Below are 27,227 nucleotides of genomic sequence, written 5' to 3' on the forward strand. Positions count from 1 at the left end.
CAGCCGCCTGCTCTTCGGGCACACGCCTCGGCGCAGAGCCGCCCCGCCCGGCCCCGCGCCGCAGGTGGGGCCCAGCCCGGCTCCGGCCGCCTCGGGACTCCGGGGTTGGTGGGTGGGGGGATTGCCTCGCCTCGCCTCGCCTCAGGCGCCAGCAGCGTTGCCGGGTGCACGATAATTATCGTATCTGTACCATCATTTCCACCCTTGTAGGATGCACGGTCAATAGTAGTAAAAGGGTTCAGAGTGTTCGGTCATTTTGGAGGCAGCACATTGATGCAGCAGATGCAAAACCCAAGTCACTCTCAGAGAGGCTTACCAGACTTTCAGGTTTGCTATCACTCATTACAATAGACTGCTCACCTCCAAATAATGTGGTGCTTCAGCTTTGACCCAGTTCTTGTTCGCTCACTGGAGAGTTATAGTGAGCAGTATAAAGTAAATAAGGCTTATCTGCATACCTATTTTCATGCGTGTTTGCATCGTTTTTGTGTACAGTAGTTTTTCAACAAATACGATCATTTTGAGCTTCCAATACGATAATTTCATATTTAAGACCTGGCAACGCTGAGCGCTGATGTTGGTCCTGCCTCAGGCACAGGCGCAGCTGTGGGGTTCGGGCTCTAGCAATGGCCGTGGTTCAACAGGGCCTGATGCTGCCCTTGGGGTGCAGCTATGGCTGTGGCTGAGCTGTGAGGCGGTGGTGGTACTTGTTGAACCGGGCAGTAGCCCAGTCTTGCGCCCCAGATGGACCTTGTCGCTAGTCCAGGGCAGTAGACAATCCGTCTCAGAGCAGCCCTGTCAGTAGCCCTGGCGCTCCCAAGAGCGCCAGCGTCTCAAGCAGCGAGCAAAAAATACAGAGAAAGAACAGAGCAGTTGTTTTGTGGCGAGGACCTTGGAAAGCCCCCCAGCTGGTCAGCAACGCCTCTATCACTGTGGATGCCTATTTGCAGTCTCTGGGTTTATCTTGTGAATCACGTTTGCACCCATGACTGCACTAGTATTGAGTGATACCATGCAGCCCCTGTGAAAAGATCTCAGAATTGCTCCTGTAGTATTTACAGTTATAATTGATGTGTATCTTGACCAGCCAGAAAGTGGCACGGCTCTCAAGTACACATTGGAAAGGGTTGCTGACCTCTGCTTGGCTGCAAATCTTCAGTTTTCTCCCCCTCATCTCAGGACATGCCTGGCCCCTCTTCAATGAGGGTAAGCACAGGTGGGGGAGAACAGCATGGAGAGTGCTGCATGGGGGATGGGCAGCTTTGCACAGTTTTGTATCATCTGGCATACCCCCAGATGTTTTCTAGTTGGATTGAATCTCTTTGCAGGCTGGATCTGGCCCAGGGTTGCAGATTGCTGAGCCCTGCACTACTTTCTTTCCCTTATTTACTAGGTTGTGGTATGTATGCATCTGCACAACATTAACTCCTTTCTTATTTCTGAACAGTGTGCATGGTATGGTACCTCCTTCAACCTCAGTTTGTCTTCCATCTCCAATCTTTTCTCTAAATCCTTTCTGCAGTACTTCTAATTTCTCTTCAGTATCTCAACCTCTTGCACTTGCCATTTATCCACCCCATAACACCTCCATAAACATGTGCATACATACTGAACACTTCTCTGTGTTAACTGTACTAGCTAGGGTAGCCAAAGGCTGAGATGAGGCACTATCCAGAGTTGGCATCCAGGTGACAAGTCACTTCTTTCTCCCTTGCTTAAGCTACTGGGAAAGGGCAAGGTGCTTATCTTTGCTGTTTCTGAACTAAGTTGCTGTTTCTGAGGTTCCTAATTTTTGTCTTGGCCTTTTGGTTAGTACTTCTGGCATGTGACTAAAGTTAAAGCTCTCTCCTCAAGCCCATTTGGCTGCCCAGAGGAAGCTGTTCCCCTTTGCAACTGCTGCAAGTTAGTGGGAAGCCCCCAATACACTATTCTTCCTCATGTCTACTTTTTACAGCACCGTGAGCATTGACAACCACTCCATGGTTTTCATAGTTTCCTTTGAATGCCACATCAGTAAGAGACTTTGTGTCTCTTGTTAATAGATTACAAAGGGAGATGCTGACCTAATTTCTTAGTTTTGGTGCTATTAAGGAGCCGGCCAATGTTGGCTTAACTGTATGCAAAGGTTTTGACAATAGAAGCTGCACCCTACTTTCCTGCAGACTGAGAAAACTGAATGCTGTTTTGTTTCCAGGAAAATGCCGATCCTCAGAAGATGGCCTTCCTTCTGCGCAAGCAGTGGGCCTTGTACAGCGTGACACCTCTCTACAAATTTTCCTATGCAAATATGAAGGAGTATTCTAGACATCTGAGTGCCTTTGTTGCTGCTGAAAAGCAGAAAGGACTTGCTATGGTAGTGGGGATTGATCTTAGTATCAAAGTGATTTTCTCAACTCTTCTAGGCCTAAAAGGTACTGATCGGGACCAGGCTGCAATTCTTGTTCAGGTAAGGACCAAGCTATCACTATCGTTGGCAATGATGCATCCTCTTTTGAATTGTCTTAAAATATACACATCTGTCACCATACACATTTTTATGTAACCTTGGATTCAAATACTTTTTCATCCTTGGGGATTTTCATAGACAATGGACATTTATTCAACCATTAACATGATTGACTACACAGTCCGGTGGGTGGCGAATTGGCTGGAGGGTCGCACCCAGAGAGTCGTGGTGGATGGGTCGGCTTCGACCTGGAAGGGTGTGGGCAGTGGGGTCCCGCAGGGCTCGGTCCTTGGACCGATACTCTTTAATGTCTTCATCAGCGACTTGGACGAGGGAGTGAAATGTACTCTGTCCAAGTCTGCAGATGACACAAAGCTATGGGGAGAAGTGGACACACCGGAGGGCAGGGAACAGCTGCAAGCAGACCTGGACAGGTTAGACAAGTGGGCAGAAAACAACAGAATGCAGTTCAACAAGGAGAAATGCAAAGTGCTGCACCTAGGGAGGAAAAATGTCCAGCACACCTACAGCCTAGGGAATGACCTGCTGGGTGGCACGGAAGTGGAAAGGGATCTTGGAGTCCTAGTGGACTCTAAGATGAACATGAGTCGGCAGTGTGACGAAGCCATCAGAAAAGCCAATGGCACTTTATCGTGCATCAGCAGATGCATGACGAATAGGTCCAAGGAGGTGATACTTCCCCTCTATCGGGCACTGGTCAGACCGCAGTTGGAGTACTGCGTGCAATTCTGGGCGCCGCAATTCAAGAGGGATGCAGATAACCTGGAGAGGGTCCAGAGAAGGGCCACTCGTATGGTTAAGGGCCTGCAGACCAAGCCCTACGAGGAGAGACTAGAGAAACTGGACCTTTTCAGCCTCCGCAAGAGAAGGTTGAGAGGTGACCTTGTGGCTGCCTATAAGTTCATCATGGGGGCACAGAAGGGAATTGGTGAGTATTTATTCACCAAGGCGCACCCGGGAGTTACAAGAAATAATGGCCACAAGGTAGCAGAGAGCAGATTTAGATTGGACATTAGGAAGAACTTCTTCACAGTTCAAGTGGCCAAGGTCTGGAACGGGCTCCCAAGGGAGGTGGTGCTGTCCCCTACCCTGGGAGAGGGTAGGGGAGGAGGAGGTTAGATAAGCATCTAGCTGGAATCATCTAGACCCAGCCCTCTTTCCTGCCTATGCAGGGGGTCAGACTCGATGATCTATTGAGGTCCCTTCCGACCCTAACATCTATGAATCTATGGGCAGAGACCTTTATTAGGTGCTGTGCAGATCCAGGACTCCATACTTTGGGTTCTGTTATTGCATCTGCCATCAGTAGTTTTGCACAGATCACTTACCTTTTTCTTGGGAAAATGGACCTACTGCCACACTTAAAGCCTGTGTGTTTCTGAAGTGCTTTGTTCTTCTATGAAAGATGCTACTGAAATACACATTTCCATATAGAAATCACTATAGGAAAACTAATTCTCAATACAAATTCTATGTTCAAGCACCATTAATGTAGACTTGAAGGTTGCTTCTGTTCCCATAGAAGTAAATGACAATATTTCCACAGATATTTGCTTCTTCCAGTTAACTCTTTAGATCTATAATAGCAAGAACTCTTTCCATGCTTTCCAGGTAACACACCTTGTTTCTGGTCTTGGAGCAAACTCTTTAAAATGGACACTTGAACCCATAAAGGGTTCTTTTGTGAAAGTTGGGTCAGTAGTGTGTGCAGGCAGTAGTCCTTTTGAACTTGTGTGTTTGTTTGTTTTTTTTGTTAGTGTGGTGTTTCTTGTCCTTTAACATATCTTAAAACCTGTTCCACTGTTGCCAAAGTCTTCTCAAATACTAGTTTAGAGTTTGATGCACGTGTTTAAAATAATATGCAGACATGACAAAAGTCTCTGCACCTGTGTAATGTACTAGAATCTGTTGCAGTTAATCTGTAGATTCACAGATGTTAGGTTCGGAAAGGGGCCTTAGCAGATAGAGTCCGACAGCTAGTTGTATAAATCCATGTTAATTACACCAGTGTTAATGTGTCATGACCTGGTCTTTAATTTGTCCTGTCTAGATTGCATCAAAAACCCAGACGATATCCGGAAAGGAGGAAGAAAAGGTGGTGTGGTCAGGCTGGTTCTGCTGTGTGTTTGGGGATGAACTTTTGGAGAATGTTCCAGAGGATTTTATCTGTTTACCCCTCTTTCTTGCAAATGGGGCAGAGACTTATACAGCCATTATTGGAACCTGGTTTCAGAAGACTTTTGACTGTTGTTTCAGTCGTTTAACCATCAGCCCACTTAATCTTGCTTGGATGGCTGCAATGTGGACTGGATACAAAGTGGACAGTCATGCAGTTGCAACAGAACTTATTTTCTCTGTGCCCTGTATTCCTCAGCGTTTGGACATCTCCTATGCCATACATCCAGAGGATGCACAAGCCCTTTGGGACACAGTCCAGAACACCCAGGGGGAGGTCACTCAAGAAGAAGTGGACTTATTTATGGACTGTCTTTATTCTCACTTCCACAGACACTTTAAGATCCACTTGTCAGCTACAAGACTAGTGAAAGTCTCTACATCCATAGCCTCAGTGCACAGTGATGGCAACCTAAAGGTATTGTATTGAATTCTGGTTAAGGGGTATCTGATGGCACACCATCCTGACTGGCATAAGTCAATTAAAATAGTCTCACCTGGCCAGACAGATGGATGTTCTCAAATTTGGGAGGTTAGTTGGTTTTCTCATGCACAACTTTTTAGGAGGAAAATGCTTGGTTTTAAAGACATCAGCACTTACCAGATTTAAGTGTTCCATGGTGTTGCATAGGAGAGGTACCAGTTCTGCTTTAATTCAAGATCCAGTGTAAAGTTTTCAAAGTACTTTATTAGTGGACTGAAGTAGCCTATCAGCCCTAGTCAAGGACCAGGACTCTGTGCCCAGGTGCTTCACAGACATGGAACGTAGACAGACCTTGTCTGTGTCTCAGCTTTTAGCCAAAATTTGAATTTAAGACCCAAACTTATACAGACCTTATGCAAAACCTGAGGACAGTTAATGTTTCAGCTGCCTTTTCTGAAAATGCTAGATGACTTCTTTACATAAATTAATTTGAATATCAATCTCACTGCCCTAAATTTAATGGAAACCATGAGAACAGGTAATCTGGGTTCTGTCTAAGTTATGATAAAAAGGTACCGAAAACTAATGCATTTACCTGAATCCAGGACTACCCTGAATTAAAAAATGACCCTCCAATAATTAGGTCTAAACACAGAAAAGTTATAAACGTGTTAGTTTTCTAGGCATTGAATCTGGTTATTGGAGCAGTTGGGGGAGGCAGTTGTGGCCTGATCCTGCTGCCTACGCATTCCAACACTTGCCCTGACCCTGCAGTGCCTGCCTCTTTACTGCTTGTCCATCCCTCCTGCCACTGCTTACTCTGTGACACTAGCTTTGGTAGAGCTCTGGCCCAGCTTAAGCCCAGGGCACAGGGCATGTAGTTGCTCTGGCCTCAGCCTGACCATGTAGCAACTGTTGCTATGGTGGCAACTCCAGCTGGGTGCCAGAGCTAATGCTACTACCACTGCTGCTGCCCAGCTAGGCTGAGGCTGAAGCAACCCTGTGCTCTGTGCCCTGGACTTATACAGAAACAAAGGGTAAGTAGCAGGGCAGAGCTTGGGGGAGAGGGGAAAATCCTACTTAAATGATTTCAAATATCTCTTGTAATGAGTTGAAGTTCTGAAGGAAAGTAGTCTTCATGAAGATGTCTCTTGAACACTGCAAACTTTAATTTTTGATGTGACAGTTCTGAGCCACTGAAAGTCACCTGTTGTTTGCTTGGCCTATTTTTTAATAATTGCCTACAACAGTTCTTTTTCAGTGGGTAGGAAAATGCCCAGGGGACTCAAAATGTAAGCTTTTTGGGGCAGGCACTAGCACAACCTGGTTATGAAAGGTAGGTACTACCACACTAAGTATCAAACCTGAGTCAGGGGTGTAGGTTGTAGCTGTGTTGGTCTAAGGACATAGGTAGACAAGGTTCTTTGGGTAAATCTGATATTTTTATTAGACCAACTCAAATAGTTGGAAAAATTCTTCTTGGGAAGCTTTTGGGTTTAAATACACTTTATCAGGCTGAGGAAGCATTGCAGTTGGTGTGTGCGCGCTCTTCCTGGATGGAATGAATAGTAAAGAAGCCAGAGGGTAGGCTGGTCTGCATGCAAGACAGGCCGTCAGTGAAGATGTAAACTGAGGAATCAGTGGGTGAGAGACAGGCTGGGGTAGGGGAGGAAAGGGAATGAATGTAGCTGGTAATTAGTGAAGAGGTACCTGGGGACTCAGATGTCAGGCAGGTTGTGTCTCATAAATCCAATGTCTATAGTTACTCCATGATTTTTTGTATCCAGGAGGTTGATGAAGTGAAGTTCATAGGCTTGTCTGTGAAAAGTGTTTTGTAAATTCCCTTTGAGTAAACCTGAGTCAGGCATGCATGGTATAAGAAAGGGATTGTAACAGACATTGATAGCGCGGTGAGTTGCCAGAATAGCATCTGGGAACAAGTGCCTAGTTGACAGAGGAAAGGTGGGGCAGAGAGAATCATAAATTGCCGAGATGGCATTGGGTGTTCCGAAAGATCCACCGAGGGAAGATCTGGAAAATTGGGCCTCCTTGGTAGCCAACAGCAGTGTTTAAGAATCTGCTTGTTGTCAATGTGGATCTACTTTCTGTTTAGTCTAATTCTAGTTAAATGTGTAGAACAAGTTCTGGCAACTACATCAGCAATCCCAAATGTTGAAGCATTCCTTATGATAGCATGGTGACTTGTTTGTTTGTTTGTTTGTTTTCCCACCCAGATTCTACAAAGCAAATACCTAATTGGAGTGTTGATGCTTCTAACAGAACTGGCAATCTTACAAATACAGTGAAACTTTGTAATATAGATACTTTTTAGCCATCTGCACAGATTCTTCTCTGAGACGCACCTACTGATGAAAACTGACTCTTCTTGTAGATTTTTTTTTACTTCCTCACGTAATCGATTCATTGTCCAAAGTGAGAATTTTAACATGCTCATGCGTTTTGAACTCTATAACTCCTGGACTGACACCTTTTTCCGGTAACATTCAAAGTTCACAGGAAAACACTTTGCTGTAATAAGATCATTGTAATAAAGTAGTATTTTAAAGTCAGTATTTTGTAATGACCTCACTAAGTATCTTCTTGTATCATTCAGAACCTCTAGATCTGTGTCAAACATGTAGGATGATGCTTTCATACTCTTTTACAGACATGGACAGACATGCATCCCCTGGTGTCACTTACATGAATGTACAAAACTATAGTAAGACGCATGGCTCTTGCTGTACCTTGTTGCTGGGGGAAGGGATTGCAAGCTGCTACCTGAGAATGGATATGAACAGATCCCCCTATTTCCAGGGTTAACTTGTTACCAGAACAACCATGATACCTACCCTGGTTTTGAGGCTTACAGCATGAGATACCTTTTTCTTTTTTAAGCTATAAACATGTTGGTAGTCTATACTAGTTTAAATCACAATAAAAGCTGTTACGTTTTGTGATATTGGTAAAGGTGGCAACTGGATTTAGACTTCTAATCTCTTCTCACTTTGATTCGTTTTTATCTTCAATTCCTAGGCTGCTGCTTTTTTGGTTAGATTAACCTTAGTTATTATTTGTGGAGGGCTGTATAAGTCAATAAAATGTGAATTTCCTCCATACTAGCTATACATAGAAAGAAAAGTTTGGAGAAGAACACTTAGATATTAAGACTTGTACTTTTCGTGTTGCCTGGTGCTTATTATCAGAAAAGCTGCAAAACCTACATCCATCCCTTCACTTAAGAATAGGTATACTGCAGCACATAGGAAAATATGCCAACTTTCATTGCGGCTTTACTTTGCTGTTGAACTTAAGAAAAAATTTAAGCAAAGGCTTGTTTTCTGAATTTGTCAGTCACCATGGACAGGGGCTCATAGGGCTTTGGAGACCCCAATCCTGCACATCCTGGGAATTCCCACAAAGGATCAGGCTCCTCAAATAGTGGGAGGGACTGCCAGGCGTTCCCTACTTAGAGACACACCCAAGATTATCTGGGCTGTGTTTGTATGCAGGAAATCTGAGATACACCTCAGGTTCCCTGGGGTACATCTCTGTAACAAAAAAAACCTGGGGTTCCTTGATTAGAGGTGAGCCCTGGGAAATCTCAGAGGTGTATCTTTAAGTGGGGAGAGCCAGGGTTTCCCACTTACAGAGATGTGCCTCTCCTGTAGTATTACCTGTGTAAGTAGGGAAGTCATCCATTATTCCACAGGACTGGGCCCCTGCCCAATACAGGACAACAGGCAATACATTTTGCCCAGTGAAGCAGATCAGCTTCATTTGGCTATTGCTGTTTATACCCTAACCCCTCCCTCCTATTTTGTGACAAGAGCACTGGAAGATCAGTACAGTATACTTATGTATATGATAAATTTAATACTTCCAGACCCATTCTGCTTTCAAAAATGGTATTTTGGCCACAAACACTAGACTAGTATACAACTTGGTGTCTGTGTTAAAGGCTAATCATAGGATACTAGACTAGAGTAAATACTCGGTTCTCTTCTCTTTCAAAAGCCTGTCTGCAAATCATGATCAAGTCCTTCACAGATAACAGCACTTCAAATCAACTGAATTGCACTACAGCTGACTTTGGTCTGTTATATTACAAGAACTCACTCTTGCTGCAGAAAAATAGTCTTGTTTTGAATGACTCGCTTCTAGTTGAACCAGTGCATGGGTATTTGATGGAAAAGCAGCAGTTATGTCAGTTTTAATCAGCTTTCTTAGTCTACTGTCTTCACTGGACCAGTGTTAAGTGCTTTACAAAGATATCAGCCATCCCATGCACTTAACTGTAAAATACTAGACTCCAGGTGGAAGAGGTATAGCTCTTCCTGATTCCAGTTCAGATCAGGTTATGACCTCCAGCTTCATTGTAGAAAATGTAACACAAAACTCAGTATTCTGATTTTACCAGAGAGAAATAGGATCTGTTCCTGTGTCTCAAATTCAGTGGGAGTGGAATCAAACCATAACAGTGAAACAAAAGTTCCTGCTGCTTTAGGCAAGAACAAGCACTGAACCGCATGAAATAATTTTATTAAGGTAACACTATTTATACAAGTTAATCATGCTAGAAAAAAGCATAAATGATGCATGTAAACAATTGTTTACAGAATACTTGTTTTTCCTTGTAAAGGTGCAAATGGTCTTCATATGTAAACACAAGAATGCCAACCTTTAGAGGAAAAGGAGCTTTGTTTTTGTCTTTCTTTTTTTAAAAAAGTCTTATTTAATAAGTCATTTAACTGGAGTGTTATTTTTTTCTATATTCAAGCACATTAAAATGCTGAGTTGCATGAATCAAACCGTGAAATAAGAACTGAGATGTTTGCGCTGCCTTTGGAATTGCAAAGACTTAATGTCCCTCTTACCCTTTTAGATCTAATTAGTAGCTAATCCTTTAAAGTTCTGCACTATACCCCATTACTCACACCATGACTGGACACCACCTCCTTAAAAAATTTAGTACATAGGCCTCATATCTTTTCCAGCTCTAACACCACCATAAGGGAAGTGCATTAAAAACCTTTGCTGAGGAGAAGTACTATTTGATCTCATCTTAGTGTTCCACAGTAAGAAGTATAAAGAACTGGAAGAGAGACAGGTATACAGATAGCATTTTGAGCACAACAGTTTGCAGCAAGAACTGCTGCAAGTCTGCAACTGTAGCTAATGTCAGGGGATTCCAACTGTACCTTTCTGGACTATCCAGAATGTAATAGTCCCCATTTACCAGCTTTAGACCAGAGCCTGATTCTAATAGTGTGGTAAAAAGTTCTGGAAGCTAGCAGTAATTATTGTTCATAAATTCATAGTGTTAAATTCAAATACAGGGGAGATGCCAGATACTTAATCTTTATACCACTAAGAAAATAAAAAGGTGCCTTTTGAATTTAGCTTCCCCCCCGTTTTTGTTGCCCTTATGGGCTTCAATACTTCAGCAAAGAGATGGGAATTCCAGTCCTGTTTCTCAGCTCCACAAAGACTTAAAAAAAAAAAAAAGACACTCAAGGGCACCAATCTTCCCAGTTCTTGTGCTTTAGTGGGTGTGACTTAGAATTGCAGTATCTAGAAGTATCAGAGGATGCAGCTTTGCCCCAACCATCAGCCTCAAATCACATACATAAAAAAGAAGGGGAATTTTTTTTGTTGCAAGCGAGACAAAATGCATGAATAATTACAAACTGAAAAAATAAATACTCTGCACACAGAAAAGCTTCTGTGCAAAGGTGGCACCTTGCAGATCAAGTACTTTTTTGAAGCTCTCCATAAATAAGGCAAAAGCAAGATTTTCGGTCTCACTTTCTTTCTCCACCCACTACACAGAGGCCATTTCCACTGTTCAACAAAGCAGGGTCTCTTCCTTTTTGCCAGACTTCCAGCACAGGTTGTAGTTCCAGATCACTGCTTATGCTAGAATAACTTTGAAAGTTTGTATTATTCAAAAATGTAGAGACTATTTAGAAAAAAATATGAACATAAGCAACACTTGTGTTTGAGTTAGGTGGTTCCCTGGAGTCTGACAATGTGATCTCCCACTGGGTACACTCTCACAAGAAGTCATTTTATAATTCTACAGAAAAGAGGCACCAGCAAGGAATTCAGTTGAATCTATATTTTCCTAGAGCTCTAGAGAGCCGCAGCGTCAGCCAGTTTCTTCAGTTCATTTAGGAATGAGGACCAAAGTATTTCCCTCCTATTAGATGCTTACCATATATGGGATTCGCAATGTGTCATTTTGATAACGCCTACGCCACCTCCCAGCCGACGGTAGTTCATTCCACCATACAGCCTGCAAAGGAAAGACTCTGCTGGTCATACAGCTTTGCTTAATACACTTTCTGGTAAAAAGTATAACAGCCTCTATGGGCAGCCTTATCAGTCAGCATAACTGCTGTTCTCTGTTTAATACAATTCTGGAAAAGAAGCCAACTGATGAATAAGGCAGGGGTCCCCTTATACTTTTCTCTAAAGTAAATCTTAACTGCTCATACATTTGCTCCCTTCACAATAAGCAGATTCTTGATTTCAGGTTTTTAACTGCAGAAAATTGCACTCAAATCTCACCTGTCCTCTCTGTGTAGTTTTGAGAGGAAGGCTGTGACTGGGTTGCATTTTGTCCCTGGCTGTTCTGGGTAACCTTGGCACAGGGGTGGAATTTTTATTTGGCGCACAGCTAATTTCAAACACGTTTGCTTTCTCTTACACTCTGTGGGTCAGACCAAGATATAATACAACTCAAATGCCTTTGGTTCCTATAAGCTACAATACTGAAATGATGTCCACAGTTCACATGGAAATCAGATCCTTGCGAGCTCTTGTTTCCTATTTCATCTGCATGTTGTTCCTTTTTGTACTGCTCCCATATAGTCTGCTGGTAGAAATAAGAGAGGAGTTCTTTAACTGACTCCCAAAAATGCCATGCATTAATCCCAGACTAAGTATTTAGGATTTTGCAGTACTGCTTTCTAGATAAGCTTCATGGAGCAAGGAGTCTAGTACCTACTGAGAAGGAAGATTGGACTTGTCCCTCTAATTTAATGACTTCATTGTTGGTAACACACAAGTCAGAACTGACAACAACTCTGCCCATATTCCAAAAAAAATCACTGGCTTGATTTTTGGCTCCCATGGGTGCTAAGGTAACATCCAGTGTGAGTGGCTGTAACCAGCTAAAAGATGAAGCACAGTACTTATAATTGCTGTACAAGGCTGGCTTTCCTTCCTGTATGGAAGGCTTTGTCATACAAGATTAATTAACCAGGGGAAGCTACTCCCTTGCACAAGGAAACTCAAGATGAAAGGGTTAATATACTGGTGCTGCTAAGCTTGCATGAACAAGGACACATTTCTTCCATTTCTCTTCACCCCAGAGGTTACTAAAGCAGGTGGTATTTTAGAGAATATAAAATGGGAGTTCAAACCAAACCTCTAGGCTGATTAGATTTTGGAATAAATATACAAGAAGTTGCTGCAGTGCAATTATGGCCAGAAGAGTATCATAAAATAAGCATTAAGCATAGAGGCTATTTTTCCTATCAGTGATTTCATATCAAGTGTGCTCAGTTTAAGTCAAAATGAAATTTGTTTGAACACCTAGTCCTGCAGAATTAAACAGCAGAGCATCTTGGATTCAAACTACTCTGTTTCACACAATACCCCCAACCCCTTTGGGCAAGATTCAGGAATCAGATCATACCACTCTGAAGCCTAGAGAGCCACAAATGAACAGATGAATTCTGTTCTGTATCTTAAAGCTACCACAACTGAGGACAAATTTATTTTTGTTGAGAAATTAAGCAGACATGGCTCAAAATATCCACACGGATCAGATATCTTTCAATGTGGCCCATTTTTGTAAGTTAAAGTAGAGCACTTGGAATTAGATCTTGTACTAAACTTGCCACCTGTTCATCGTGTAACTTTCAAGGTTACTCACCCCTCCCCCTCCCCTTCTCCTTTCCCCTCCAGTCAGCCTCTGTTTCTTTAGCTGTATAATGGGAGAGTTATACTTCTCTACTGCTAAGGAGAGTTTAATTCATTAAACGTTTGCAAAGATCTTTGGGATCCTCAGATGGAAGGTACAGTGGTAGGATTCTTTCCCCGATAGTCAAAACTGAGATGACATCAGGGACTTCAAGAGCAGCCACTGCCATTTTAAAAGAGAACAGCCGTAGGCCCCCTCCACAAGTTGCTATTTTTGGCATAGCTATTATTCCTTTGATCAGAGGTGTTGAGGGATAATAGGCAAGAAATACTGTGGAACAAAATGGCACTAAAACCCATTCAAATATGGATTATTTTGATGGAAGCCCAGCACTTACATGGAGGACCTACCTGTTCTTTTGCAAATGGCTCTACAGAAAGACATCACCACTACAGCGATACGGTCTTGCTAGGGTGCACTGTGAGCAGTAAGCATTCCAGTTCTACAGGAACTATTCAGTCCTGAACAATAACCCAAAAGTATGTGGTGCACAAGGATGGAAGAGAAACAGTTTCTCCATCTCCCGGTCCTTGCAAGAGAAAACGATCCTCTCATGTGAGGAAGGGGAGTGGGCTTGTTATGGTACATACTGGATACAACTAGTTTCTCCACATGCTGGTTCCCCCATCAAACAAGAGTCAGCCAAACAAGTTACAAGGGTTAATATTGGCTACCTCCAACCAGGCTGTCACACCACAGCATCTCTCTCCTCTGCTGGGAAGACTCTGGTCACAGGCCTACTTCAAGCAGATGTGCTTAAGTTTGCAGTTTGAATACTTCACAAACTTAAAGGTTACCTCCATGTGTTAGCATCAGGATCAAACACTTCAATGGTCTTCAAGTATGTTGTGCCATCAAAACCTCCTACTGCCATTAGTTGTCCATTCACTACTGCAAGGCCAACCTAAAGAACAACCACCAGAGACGTTACTCATTCAGTTTGAATGTTTCACTGTGGGACTTGAAGGCGCATGTCACAAGTGAAACGCTTTATTCAAGGGACATTCAGTCACTCAGCAGAGTTAATGTTAAGAGGTCAATGCACAGTATATGCTTACTTGGGGTCAACAGCAGTAGAGAACAAATAATTATATCTTAGTATTTCTTTTGAAATACAGATTCATGAAAGCTAATAAAAAGTTGTGCTAAACTGCAACATATTACAGATTCCCACAGAACCACGTGGTTGAGGCCTGGGGGACAGAAAGAAAGGTAAAAGGAAGAGGACAAAATGAACACAGCTTTCCACTGTGTCAAAGATGACAAAAATACAGCTCCTGCTTTGTGGACTGATGGGGTGTTGCGCTCTCATTCTGAGTATGCTGGTTTGACAAGTGACTTCATTGTTCCCACTCCCAAGATTGATGTGGCTCAGCAGATAGCACAAATACTACACTTGAAATTCACGCTGGAGACCAGGGGGCAAGCAAGTGCAAAATAAGCAAATCCCTCATCAGTCTCCTGCCAACCAAACTGAGCTGTACTGACTAATCCTAGAGAGAATAGAAGGCTTCTCCTGCCCCAGGCTGAAGAAAGAGTGACCCTCGACTTGTTCCAACTTTAAACAGTTTTGTTAGACATGCCAATTCATCAAAACCAGAATTTTTATCAAAGGTTTTGGAAGTCCAGGGTGGAATTTCTGGTAAAAAACAAAGGTGGGAAAAAACAGGGGTATTCCTTCCTGAGCAGCCAATAGTTTAAGGGCAAGACATTTGCTTGGAATGTGGGAAAGCCAGATTCAAGTCCCTGATCCAAGTGATTCAGATCAAGGAGGGCAATGCCCCGGACCACCAAGCTCTCTGCTTTCCAGAGAACATTTTTTGTAACCTGGAAAATTTCTGCATGGTAGGAACACCATTTCTTGACTGAAGAGGAAAGAGAAAGCAAGTGTAACAGGGAAAACGCAAGAAAAACATCTGAAAAGGTTTTCATTTGGGCCTTGGAGAAGTGAGGGAGAACTCATACTGTCTTAGACATACCTCTACTTTTCAAATGTTGTGCTAAGCATGCAAAAGGAGCTCATGATTATAAGAACTAAGCTGGCAATTTAGGGGCAAACAACTGTGTAGACAGCATCAAATGCTGTGCTATATGCTTGAAAGGAGACAAAGAAATAGATAATCAACCCCTGCCTCAGAGTTTTCAACCTAAATATCAAAGTGATGTTCAGTGCTTTACCACACATGCTTTAACACAGAATTCATCTGCCTTTTATTATATAGTACTTATATTTCACAGCTACCAAAACATACTAATGTCCCGGTCATATGTTGGCAGCAAGCAAGAGAATTAAAAATTGTAAGAACACACTGATACTCCCTGGACTTGCAAGTTACCATGGAGACAGATAGCATCTTGTGTGAGAGTTTGAAGAACCCTAGTACCACACACCATCCCACATTCTTAACTAGCAGCTTATACCTTACCAAAAAACTGGCTGCCCAGTTTGTCCAAGTTCTCTCTCTTCTATGAGGAAGTTCCCAATAAGCAGTTATAATTCACTGCTAGATGAGACTTACTCTGTAGTAGCTGGTTACTACAGTGCAGTAGCTCATTACTAGTGCACTACTGCACAGTAAGCATCACCAGGCAACTATGCCAGGATACTACTGGTTATGCAAGTACTAAATGACTGCGCAGTAAACAACTGCACAGTGGGCATCTTGTGTAGATGTGCCCAGGGTCTTCAAAATGCATGACAAAATTGAACCCGTGTATACAAGGATGCATTGTTTCCTCTAATGACTTCCATTTTGGGGGGTAGAGAAGTTTACGGCTGCTTACTGAAATTGAAAATTCCAGAATTCTCCTGCTTCAGATTTAAGTAATCATAACTCGGCAGTAGTGGTCAACACTTAGGGGGAAAAAAGGCAATCTAGGAACAGTTGGATTTTCACTCTCTGGCTGTGATGAAACGTTGTTATTCACTCACCACTTGTGGCACAAGAAGCTTATGACCTTGTTCTTTCTTCTGGATAACATGCTTTGCCTTTTAAAAATAATTCCCTCTCAGAAGGTGGGGAACTGGGTAGGATTAGGTGCCAGAAAGCAAAAGCAACAAGAGAAGAACAGAACCCTTATAATCCCCACTGTGCTCCAAGTAAGTAGCTAAGTGCAGCATAGGCAAGTGTATCAACCAGCACTCACTCCACTCCGACGTGAAGTCATAGCCACCACAGGAGACCACTGATTGGTTCTGGGATTGTATCTCTCAGCACTACTGAGCTCCGTGGTGTCGTCTCGACCTCCCACAGCATAGATCATGTCCTGGTACACTGCACAGCCCAGATGCTTCCTCCTGGTTCCCATAGGCGATATTGTGTGCCAGCGATTCTCCTGGGGATTGTAACGCTCCACTGTGGAGAAAAGTAATTTTATAAATCTTTGGACACTGGTCTCATTTCCTTCTATTACTACCTTTGGACTTATATTCATACTATTGGTGAGACTAAAGACATAGATAGCTCTTCACTCCCAACATTAGAAGCACATGCTGTGTCAGCTTGTCGCCATCCACTCTACCGCCTTCCTTCTACAGAAGACTTGATATTCTTTCTCCTGCCCCCCAATCCCAATTTAGCAGAGGCAGGGAATACAACTGCTCCGTCATTTAATACACCTTACCCGAAGAATGACCTTCAACTACAACTGGCCATGTTGTGACAGATGGATCTCTAGTACCCCATTTCTAAAGCCAGTAAAGTCCTACTGCAGAAGCAATGCAGTGACTCTTTGCAGGCAAGTGCTAGAAAATGCACAAAGTAAAAGTCTTAGGATAAACTGTCCACTGCCACTTCTTAGTAAGATGTAAGGAAATATACAACCAGCCACAAATACATTCTTACATATAGCAAAACCATATTCAGAGGAAGACACTCAGTGAACAGATCAGAAATATTCACCAGCTGTCTGGGAAAGGCTTAGGGATAAATAAACAGGATCGCTGCAGAAAGCAGCTACAGTGAAGTGCAGACATACCTGTGTTGAGAGGGGATGTCCCATCAGAGCCTCCCACTGCATAAAGAAAGCCCCCTAACACAGCTACTGCCACTCCCAGGCGCCTGGTACTCATGGAAGCTACGCGAGTCCATTTATTTTCTTTTGGATCATACCTGCCATGGAAACCACACACAAAGATCAGTTCAAATTTCAGCTACCCATGCATAGCCCTTTTCTTGAATGAGTGGCCTCAGGTGAGTAAAGGATTCTGTGGGACTAGAGTACGATAGTTCAACATGAAGGCAGGGTATTCCTAACATGTCTCTTTGTTCTGATATTGAGAGTGGTTTGGTCCATTCATGCCACAGCAGCATGTCAGGTGAACCAAAGAACACCCATGTTATGTAAGAAACCTACTTGGCATTTGTCTTTTCAAACTTGCCTGTATCACCAGCACCCTGATAGGAGACCCACTCCTTCCCCACCAACACCCCTCATTTTTAATACCTTTCCACAATGTTGAGACAAGAGACACCATCCTGGCCACCCACAGCATACAGATAGCCCCCAAGAACTGCCACACCAACGCTGGTCCTGCAAGTGCTGGTGGGGGCTACATCACTGCTCCACTGATTTGTCTTCGGGTCATATCTAGAAAAATGCATCAAGCAGGGTAGACCTGAATTGGTGAACCATGGAAAATCTCAGCCCCTCCTGGGGTATGGGATTAGTGGGGTAACAACCTGCTCCTATTGAAGCAGGAGTGGAACTATTTATAAACATGTCAAATAAAAGTTCTTAATTGCCATTCACTGTGCTGGGCCCATCTTAACATAAAGTAATTCTTAAAAAGTTACAACTCCACTAAAAGTGAGTTCTACTCCATCTTATTTGAATCGCCTATAATTTGAAAACCCCAATATGACCAACATGGCTCCTCTTATGAGAATTTGAAAAGTTCATTAATTCTCTATTCAGCCACCGCAGGACAAAATGTCTAGATGCTTTCCCATGCCTTACTAGTAAACACATGCTAATAACCTCACACTCATGAGCAACACTAACACAACAAGCTGGTAGATAGGTATGCATAAAGAATGTTACAGAAGACAGTTGTGTTCTCTATCAGTTACAGCCAGACCCACCTTTTATATTTCATTTTCTTAAACCCATATATATGAAGGGCTATGACTCCTGCTAGTTCAGAACAGAAGCCAAACTTCAGGATTATCATGACACCCAAAAGGGTGAGCAACAATTGTCACATTTCCTGCCCTTGTATTACTTAATAAATATAGTAGACATACAATTTCATGTTCAACATTTCCGCAACAGTCAGATAGTACCATGGATACATTTTTCAGATGTTATGCCAGGTTTTAAAAGTCTTTTACTGGCTTAGCAGGGGCCTACCTTTCTACACTGTTAAGGTAAGAAGAACCATCATGGCCTCCCACAGCATACAGAAGGTCATCTAGAACGCTGACTCCAACTCCACAACGTCTTTTGCTCATGGAAGCCACCATCCGCCACTCATTGGTTTGAGGATCATAGCGCTCCACGCTGGAAATTGCATCCCCGCTGCACCAACCCCCCACTGTGGGAATCAATGCAACATATACAGTGTCAAGATAATGCAAATACACCCACCATGTATATGTATGCAATAAATAATTCAGCTACATCATCTACCCACGAACACTTCTGATAAGACTCTCTGGTCAGAGAGCTGGAACTTTACTCTGAGACCTGTCACTAGAACACAGGGTGTGATTTTGTAAAAAGACCCATGCAAGTTTAGGAAGGCAGTCCCACCAGAAGTCAAGTGTTTAGGCATTCATAGCAAAGAAAAAGACCAAGTGAGAAAGCACAGGTTAATTTAAACTGTAGAATGGATAACACAGTATGTTGCTTCTGAAGGTGTGAAAGATGAGGTGAGCCACATGGACAGATGACCTTGATATGAAACGTACAGAGATTAAGGCCACAGTACATACCTGCAAAGAGCACTTCTCCACAGCGGATGGGTTTGCGCGGCCGAGTTCTTGGTCCCTGCATTAGTGGCCTCTCTTGGGGCAACAGTAGGTAGTTTTTGGCCTCATCCACAAGGTCCCTGCATGAAATGTTTTTTTGAATGCCTATACAACAGTGGTATTTCTAAGAAAACGTGCTATTCACAACATGCCACCACTCAGAGCTACCAGCTGCAATCACATATTGCACTTATGGTCAAAAGGAAATAAGAACATGCATGACTATGTATAGCCTACGTGATCTATTACTTCAATAATTAAAGTCCTGATCAAAAGCCCATAGTAGGTAACATTAGATTGATGTTTCCCTTCAACTGTTAAAATATTAAAATATTTATGTAAAACCTGACAAAACCTGGAGCTCAAGCATCATTAAAGTTGATACTGATCAAATGGTTGCACACATACCCCCACACCCAGAGGCATGACCCACAGATTGATATGGTATCCACCTGATAAATATTTTTTTATACAACTCTGTCCAACTTGCACCCGCTGCCCATGATCTGTCACCCTGAAACAACTAACATTGCAAAGCTCTGAGCAATGTGAAACAGCCTTTAAAAAAAAAATATATATATATCTGCTGCAAAAAAGTTTTCCTCCCTACATGGAATATTTCCAACACCGAAGTACTATCCAGGAAGCGAACAACTTAATCCTACATCAAAACCAGATTTTCTGCTTTCAAAACATCACAGTTTTACAGTCTAATGTCACGCAACTAAGAAAGCCTAGAGCTTTATACCACTGAAGGAAGTCACAGTTCCCCCGCAGAATTAGCACCAACCTCTAATTCCAACAGCGATCATTAAGGTCATGGCATTTTTAAAGAAGGAAAAATTACTTTAAGTAATTTTTACAATGTGGCTTCCTTTGAGCATCATTCAGTTAGATTCTTGGTAACTAAGGCACCTGGCTTGACATGCAAAGTCGTATAAAAACACCCTGTCCTGTGAAGGATAATTTGTCAGATGCTGACAAAGAACAAGATTCTCAAAGCGTGTTCTTCCACCACTTGCTTTTTTCCTTATCTCCTCCAAACAATCTCAGAAGAGGAAACAGGTAAAGATTTCCCTAGTTTATCCACTGATAAAATCACCATATTCTCGGACAGCAAACACAGAAAGCACTTATTGTACAATGAAAGTCATACAACAAGTTCTTCAATGTTGCTTTCCCCAGGGAGATTTACCTGCATTCTTCATCACTTTTAATGAGTGGATCTGAGCCAACTGTACCCACAAGGAACTTGGGACTGAGCAGGGGCAGACGGACATGTTGCAGCACCTATGACACAAAACAGAATACCTCTGTTGGTGGCCCACTTTTCTTGATAAAGACAAGCAATCAAAAGGAGAATAGCATTAGCTACATTGTTTCAAAATGCTTTGTGAGCCAACAAAGAGTTAGAAATCCCAGGAGCAAACTGGTAACATAAAATGATTTCTTTATGAACAGCATCTTTGCAACTGTAATAAGCCAATGTAGGCATCCAACAGGACATCCAATTTTTTAAAAAGTTGATTCATAGGGCTCTTAAATGAATAAAGTCACCATCCTGATTGTAAATCCTTGGAAAATTGCAAACATCAAAACAGTGTCATAAAGCATTAGTCAGGCTGGAAGTTTTATTACCTATTTTACTCTCCAAGTGCACATGGCATTGCAAGTGAATCATATCAAACATAGGGGCCCTGCCACAATCAGCTCACAATTTAAAGGCACAAATAGGCATAATAATACAATGCTGGCAGACATATGGTCTTGCAAAGGGGGTGAAGCTGAAAAAAAGATAAAACTAGAGCAGACTGGAGGAAAACAAATCATTCTCATGAGAACTTTAGGACATTTTTTCTAAATGGAATTATGCCAAAACATCCTTTTCCAGACTGAAAAGGACAGGATAGTCAGTATTTTGCAACTGCTTGTAAAGAAGGCACCCCAGAATTATCAGAATTAAAACTTTCAGTTGAAAATTTTGTCAAAACCAAAACATCTATAGAATATTTCAGTTCCAACAAAAGGGTACATTTCATCCACAATGTTCCAAATGGCCCTAGTATAAAATTCTCAGATATTAAGTCTATGGCCAGAGATTAATGCAACACTTCCTGTAGGGGCAGGTTACTCCATTATTCCATTTTGGGGCTTCTTGCACAATCCTTTGAAGCCACTGCTGGTGTTGGAGACACCACTGACTAGATGGACCAATGATGTAATTCAGGATAGCAATGCTTATCTGTAAGAATTTTAAATGGTCTCTTACAGAAATATCTAGATATGGGTTTTATGGTCCAGCTGCTTAGAAAACACAAGGGTTTTACCACACCTGGAAGTTCTGCAGGGAATTATTTCCACTGTTACACTGACAAAATCCAATGTCTCCTACTACATATAAAGAAGCCACACATTCAAGTGTACTCGAAGTTACCTGGGGAAGCTGAGGTCGCCTCTCCTGAATACTGTATTTCACCCAGGCCATCACAGCATTGAACACCTGCTCCTCACTGCGAACATTCAGCTCATCACTGGATATGATATCTATGAGCTGATTAGCTGGCAGCAGCATGAACTCCTCACTCTCCATCACCTGTCCAAAGGAATAGCAATAAAGAAAGAGGTAAGGACAGTGTTTCAGAGCACCAAAACCACAGATGGCCTCTACACTTCACTGCGAAGGTATAAAGAGAAATGTTCCCCCCTAGTTTAGGATCCAATGGTCTGATCCAGCAAGCTGCTGACCCCTTTCATTGACGCCAATGAGGGTGAAAGGTTTCTGCAACCTTCAGAATTGGGCCCCACCAGCACGGCCCAGACAACCCTCAAATGGTGATGCAAATGAAGGGGATGTACAAATTCTGTGGATGCCTTTAAGGAGTTAATCCACAGAATGAGCTTATCGGATTTCAAAATTTCAGGAAAAGCAGAGCCCTTGTTTAAAGCCAGCCTCTTCATTTGCCATGTGTAATGTATAAGATAGAAAGAAACATTTTCTGCAGCTGGTAAATATTTTGGAGGAAAGTGGCACCAGAATAAAGACATTTTATTTGTAATAAATTCAAAACAGGACCCAAAGTAGCAGTCTCAGAAATAATTTACCAATGGCATTGCAGAAACTAAGGAAAAGTCTTCCTGACGCCAATTTGTAGCAGAAGGGAAAGTGTCTCGGGACAGGGAGATGGGCTCATTTGATCCTACCTCTGCTTCACTCCCTCTAAATATAAAATGCAGTGTGCCTGAGTGCAAATGTACTCAGGAGGGAATTGGAGCCTCCTAAAACCCCAGGGACTGATCAGCCCTGAAATACAAGCCACTTACAATCTGCAAACATGTTAATTTCTTCTGTACCCAAGATAGCAAGTAAACTTCTCAGAAGGTTTCAGCCACCACTAGGGAATCTATGCTTAGATCAAGTAAAAACAATGCATGCTGCAGATGGGAGATTTCTGGAGGTGGGTATGCACCCTTAGGCATACAGATACCAGGATGGGAACAGTACAAGATGGTAATAAAAACAAGAACTGTGGAGATGACAAGCCACATACCTTTCCTAGAACCCTACTATGACAGCTGAGAAGCTCAGCTACAGAAAGCAATTGATATAAGGCTCCCCAGTTAGAAATACATCTGCAAGAGCTCTGCATCCTGGCTTCAGGATGATTAATATAAATAAATTCTTACTGTGATTTCTATACAGGGATCAGGGACATGGACTTTGTAATTACCTGAAGAACCAATTTTAGAAGACTGCTTGAATATTAGAAGAGATCCAGGATGCTGGTAATAGCAGCTATTGCTAAAAGGAAACCAAAAGGCAGCAAAAGTCAGCAGATCTGGTTTTTAGGATGTGCAGAGTTGTCAATGACCAAATGAGGGGCTGAGATTAAGTTACTTGTGAACTGCTGCAGCCTTAGAGTCCACTTAGAGACAAAGGGTTAGAAACTCAGTTGATCATAAGTCAGCAAGTGTGTACAGTATGCCTCTCACACCTGATGATGGTAGATTGTGCCTAAAACTGGCTCCAATTATTGCAAATACGGCATAAGTCTCTAGAAAGCAAGAGAAGCTTTAAGGAAGCAATATCCTGAAAGTCCTCAATTTATTTCATAATTGGTGGTAGGATCCAGGAATAGTGTTAGTGCTTCTGCAAACCAAGCTGCTACTTAAGTGTAACCTTGTAAGTTAGCAAATTAAACAACTAGTTATTTAAAAGAATGCAAGTACCACTTCTATCCCAATTATCCAGGAGGACTGGTAATTGCCTGACTGAAATGAATAGGCCACTTGACTGCTTGCTGGCAGCTTACAGCCATATGCAGGACCTTGTATAGAACACAACAGCTTCTCAGCAGTAATTAAAACCAGGAGAATTTACCTTACAGTGTTAACTGTGATTATTATATTTATATACTGGACACTGAATAAGTGTTTGACTACAGAGTATATGGCAAGGGCTTTGGCTATTGCTACCAGGCATGAGTTGTCTGTCATGGCATGAATTTCCCCATTGCACAGATGTCAAGCTCAGAAAAAAGTATTACAGAAGAAAGCCTTCACAGAGTGGAGTAACAGATCGTGTGCGTGTGCGTGTGCGTGTGTGAGAGAGAGAGAGAGAGAGAGAGAGAGAGAGAGAGAGAGAGAGTAAGATTTACTAGGGGAATTAGGCAGGCGATTAAACTGAGGGAAATGGAAAATCCCAAGAGATGTTTCACCAAGAAGTTAATGATGTAGTATAGCAACATACATAAAGATTAACAGAACTACAGGTTATCACTGTAGAAGACATGAAGCAGTCAGAATGTGTTCAAAATGCCTGGTGTGGCCTGTAGTTAATGCTTTACACTGCCATCCAGGTGATTCCCATCTTCTATTTAATTCTGCCAGGTTAGTGCCGCCACATACATCTGGTTTCTGATGAGGAGGAGATGCTTCATATCACTTCTCAGCCCCCACTTTGGGTGAGTAAGAAGCCAGGCTACTGGATTTCACAAAAGGGATTCTAGTTTATTTTTCTGCTGCAAATACAATAGCTGAAAGGATGAGGGTTACAATTAAATGGGGCCTTAACGTTTTTTTGGTAGGAAAAAAGTGGTGGAGCGGGAAGAGAGAGACCACTGAGAATAAAGAGAGAGAGAACTTTATAAAGGCCATGACAGGGTTATGGAAATAAGGGCATTAAAAATATCAACCTTCTTTCAAGTTTGTTTCTTTAATAAAAATCATTCCTATAAACACCACTGTGATCTAGACATCCATTTTCCACAGGCCATGTTTCAGTTTAGTTTAGTAATTTATAAGTATTTGAAAATGGGAGCTGTTTTGAGTCCAAAGCTTCTGCCTGGCATATGATCAGATGCGAGATGATGACAGAGAGCTGCTGTTGCAACAGTAAGAGAAGGTCCCCATAGAAAGGAGCTCAGAACAGCCCCAGATTTCAGCTGCGTATATACTCCTGCTTTAACTGTTCAATACAAAATTACAAGCATCTAAATAACTTTTTTTTAGAGTGCACTAAGTATGTCCCACTTGTGTAAAAATGAAAACAAAACAGCTCTACCCATTAAAACCACTGAGCATAGAAAATAAATGATCAGCTGTTTACCATTTCACTCCCCACCCTGCTGTCCATGAAAAAGCAGCATAAGAAATGAAATGCAGAACAGGCATAGAGTAAAACCACGTGTAGAATGGCTAGCTAGAAGGCAGGGCTTGACAAATTCACATGCCTTTGGCAAATCCTCAAGTTCTACACAATTTAGGCTCTCATGTGAGAAAGGAAGTTGGTTTTCTAGTCCTTGCAGTTGGGAAAAGTCTTCCAGATGTATTTTACTTGTAGATTGATGCAGTCTGTATTCAGTTAAAGCTGTGAAACATTGTTTTTCATGCATCTGGCAGTCAAACCCAAGTGCATCTGCTCCTGTGCATAATTTTACTAATTCAGTGGTTCTCAACCTTTTTGGACTCAAGACACTCCTCACTGGACTTGAGGCAGTGCTTTATAACTTTTGCAAACTGAATGGCACCCAATTATAGCACTTACCTCCTTACTCAGGGGCTTGGCAGTAAAGGTGGGGGGTGGTCCTCCAGGCAGAGACAAGCTGAGTCTGGCTTATCTGCTTAGCTCATCCACTTATCTCCTCACACTGATGACAAGGGAGACAGCACTGTATGGACACAGCAGGGGTCCCTGACAACCCGTTTTGACCAGTTTGTGTCCAGCATCAGGAGGTCCCTGTGGCAATGCAGGAACCTTCTGATGCACAGACACACAGAGCTCGAAGAAACAGACTGTGTTAAAATGTTTCTGAGCCAGAAAGTGGTGGAAGAGGACAGAGAAGATGCAGTCAACTCCACCTGGAAAAGGGACACTTGGCACAGGCTGTTCAAAGACCCCCCCAGGAGGGGAAAAGGACAGGGAGAATGAGAAGGATAACAATGCAATTGGACCCGGAGCCGGCAAGGAAGACAGGAACAGGATCAGCGGAAGTGACAGCGACATCGACAGTGACAAGGACAGTGAATGAACTGAGAATGTAAATCAGGGCTTGGACTAAGACACTGCAATTGGGTTAGGGAAGGGCAACGGTTGGGTGCACAGAGGCCTTTATTGTAATGGGCGCGTGGTTTCTTTAAACCACATTAAGTGTTTGATGGAAAGTTTTATGTTAGATGATGATATATATATAGATATCTATCTATATGTCTATATATTCTCAACCAAAGTGCAAGGGTATCGCCCCTGGGGTATCACCAGATCCTTTGAAGGTGCCAGGAGTTGTGGGGAGAGGGAGATCTATCCCCCCTCACATCTCCTGGCACCTTCAAAGGATCTGGTGGTACCCCAGGGTACCCTTGCACTCTGGTTGAGAATCACTACACTAATTAGTAGCAGACTGAAATTAAGAAGACTCCAGTCAGTTTCCACAAGGGCTATCCTGAAAAAATTGTAGTATGTGGGCTGCTACTGGTCAAGTCAATTACCTGCTGCAACAACTGGAAACATCTATAAGCAACATTGGAGGGACAGACATTAGTTACTCACAGTGGACAGGGACTCAAAAACTGGTAGCAAGGAAAACGGGGAGAGTTAATATGATTTCTGCAACTTATCGGCAGTCTCCTGACTGCAGAGAGACACACATGCAAGATTTGGAAGAGAAGATCTGGAAGAAATGGAAGATAAAGAAAGACCTTTCTCCCGACATCTGAGGTGAACTGGTCGTAATGTTCAGGGGATACTTCCTAGCCAGAAGCTGAGATATATAGCATGTTCTTGACAAACAGGGCTAAGAAAAAGTACCCTGGTGGAAAACCCAGGTCCCTTTCTAGCAAGCTGGGACCTGTGGTTGGAAAAATATCTGACTTCTTATCAGAAATAGGGACCCATTGTTGGGACTCCACATTCTTGTATTGGTCCTTTTCTAAGGTGGCATCTGGTAAGATTTTCAAGCCTGGTAGGAAGAGGTGTGAAAGCAAACATACTGACTTGGGTTTAGAAATGCTGTATCTGGAAATACATGTTTGAATTGCTTTCAGACAACTGTCACTGAATAACACATGTGAAATCCTAGTTCTGATGAAGGATGGGACTTGAGGCCTCCACTGAGACTTCTGCATCTCTAGATTTCTGCATCTCTCTGCTCATCTTCTCCATTTCTCCCCAATCTCTTAATTCCACTTTATATTTCATGACTTTTTGAATGAATGATCCCATGTTTGGGCTTTTAGTTTTTTATACCCCAGTTGTGCAGCACACTTCAAAAGAAGTATGGGATATCACAAACTGTATCAGGCCCACAGGGCCAGAAGCAAGCCATATGAACTGCCACACCTGTGTTCACTGTCTAGAACAGGGGTGGACAAAATATGGCTAGCAGACTGCATCTGGCCCCCTAAGGGATTTTATCTGGTCTACAGTGGGGCCCTGGGCCCTGCTTGGTCCAGGCACAGCGGCAGCCCAGGCCATGGTGCATGCAGCTGGTCCCACTGCCCTCAGGGTGTGCAGCGGGGCTGGGTTGGTGGCCAGACTGCTTCCTGACAGCCCCAGCAGCTGTGGCTCCTTCCAGCTGCTGCCACTGCCAGACTCAGTACTGCTACCTGGGCACCCCAGCCCATTCCCTCTCTACCCACTACTGGGGGCGCCCGATGGAGTGGGTGGGCAGGGTTCTCCATGGAAACCAGCCTAGGACACAC

The 27,227-nt window shown here is 42.8% G+C and overlaps 2 protein-coding genes across 4 annotated transcripts in view; one reads left to right on the plus strand and one right to left on the minus strand.

Moving 5' to 3' along the window:
- CENPL (centromere protein L) overlaps nt 1-8,873 on the plus strand; it is a 9,465-nt gene extending 592 nt beyond the window's left edge. The window contains exons 2-4 of the mRNA XM_006017718.2: nt 2,195-2,446; nt 4,518-5,060; nt 7,301-8,873. Of these exons, the coding sequence (XP_006017780.1) occupies nt 2,216-2,446; nt 4,518-5,060; nt 7,301-7,372 (846 nt within the window). The 5' untranslated portion in view covers nt 2,195-2,215 and the 3' untranslated portion in view covers nt 7,373-8,873. The remainder of the gene's footprint in view (nt 1-2,194; nt 2,447-4,517; nt 5,061-7,300) is intronic.
- KLHL20 (kelch like family member 20) overlaps nt 6,834-27,227 on the minus strand; it is a 29,399-nt gene continuing 9,005 nt past the window's right edge. For 2 of the 3 annotated variants that reach the window (XM_006017719.2, XM_025196750.1), the window contains exons 3-11: nt 21,466-21,624; nt 20,227-20,321; nt 18,996-19,111; nt 18,412-18,595; nt 17,506-17,649; nt 17,038-17,171; nt 16,207-16,415; nt 13,857-13,963; nt 9,923-11,364 (exon numbers count right to left, since the gene is read on the minus strand). In XM_006017719.2, coding sequence (XP_006017781.1) covers nt 11,280-11,364; nt 13,857-13,963; nt 16,207-16,415; nt 17,038-17,171; nt 17,506-17,649; nt 18,412-18,595; nt 18,996-19,111; nt 20,227-20,321; nt 21,466-21,624 — 1,233 coding nt within the window. In that variant the 3' untranslated portion in view covers nt 9,923-11,279. Of the gene's footprint in view, nt 6,885-9,922; nt 11,365-13,856; nt 13,964-16,206; nt 16,416-17,037; nt 17,172-17,505; nt 17,650-18,411; nt 18,596-18,995; nt 19,112-20,226; nt 20,322-21,465; nt 21,625-27,227 lie in introns of those variants that run through there. The other variant, XM_025196749.1, reaches the window with a different exon arrangement.

This window comes from Alligator sinensis, unplaced genomic scaffold, assembly GCF_000455745.1.
Source record: "Alligator sinensis unplaced genomic scaffold, ASM45574v1 scaffold31_1, whole genome shotgun sequence".
NCBI classification, from domain to species: domain Eukaryota; kingdom Metazoa; phylum Chordata; order Crocodylia; family Alligatoridae; genus Alligator; species Alligator sinensis.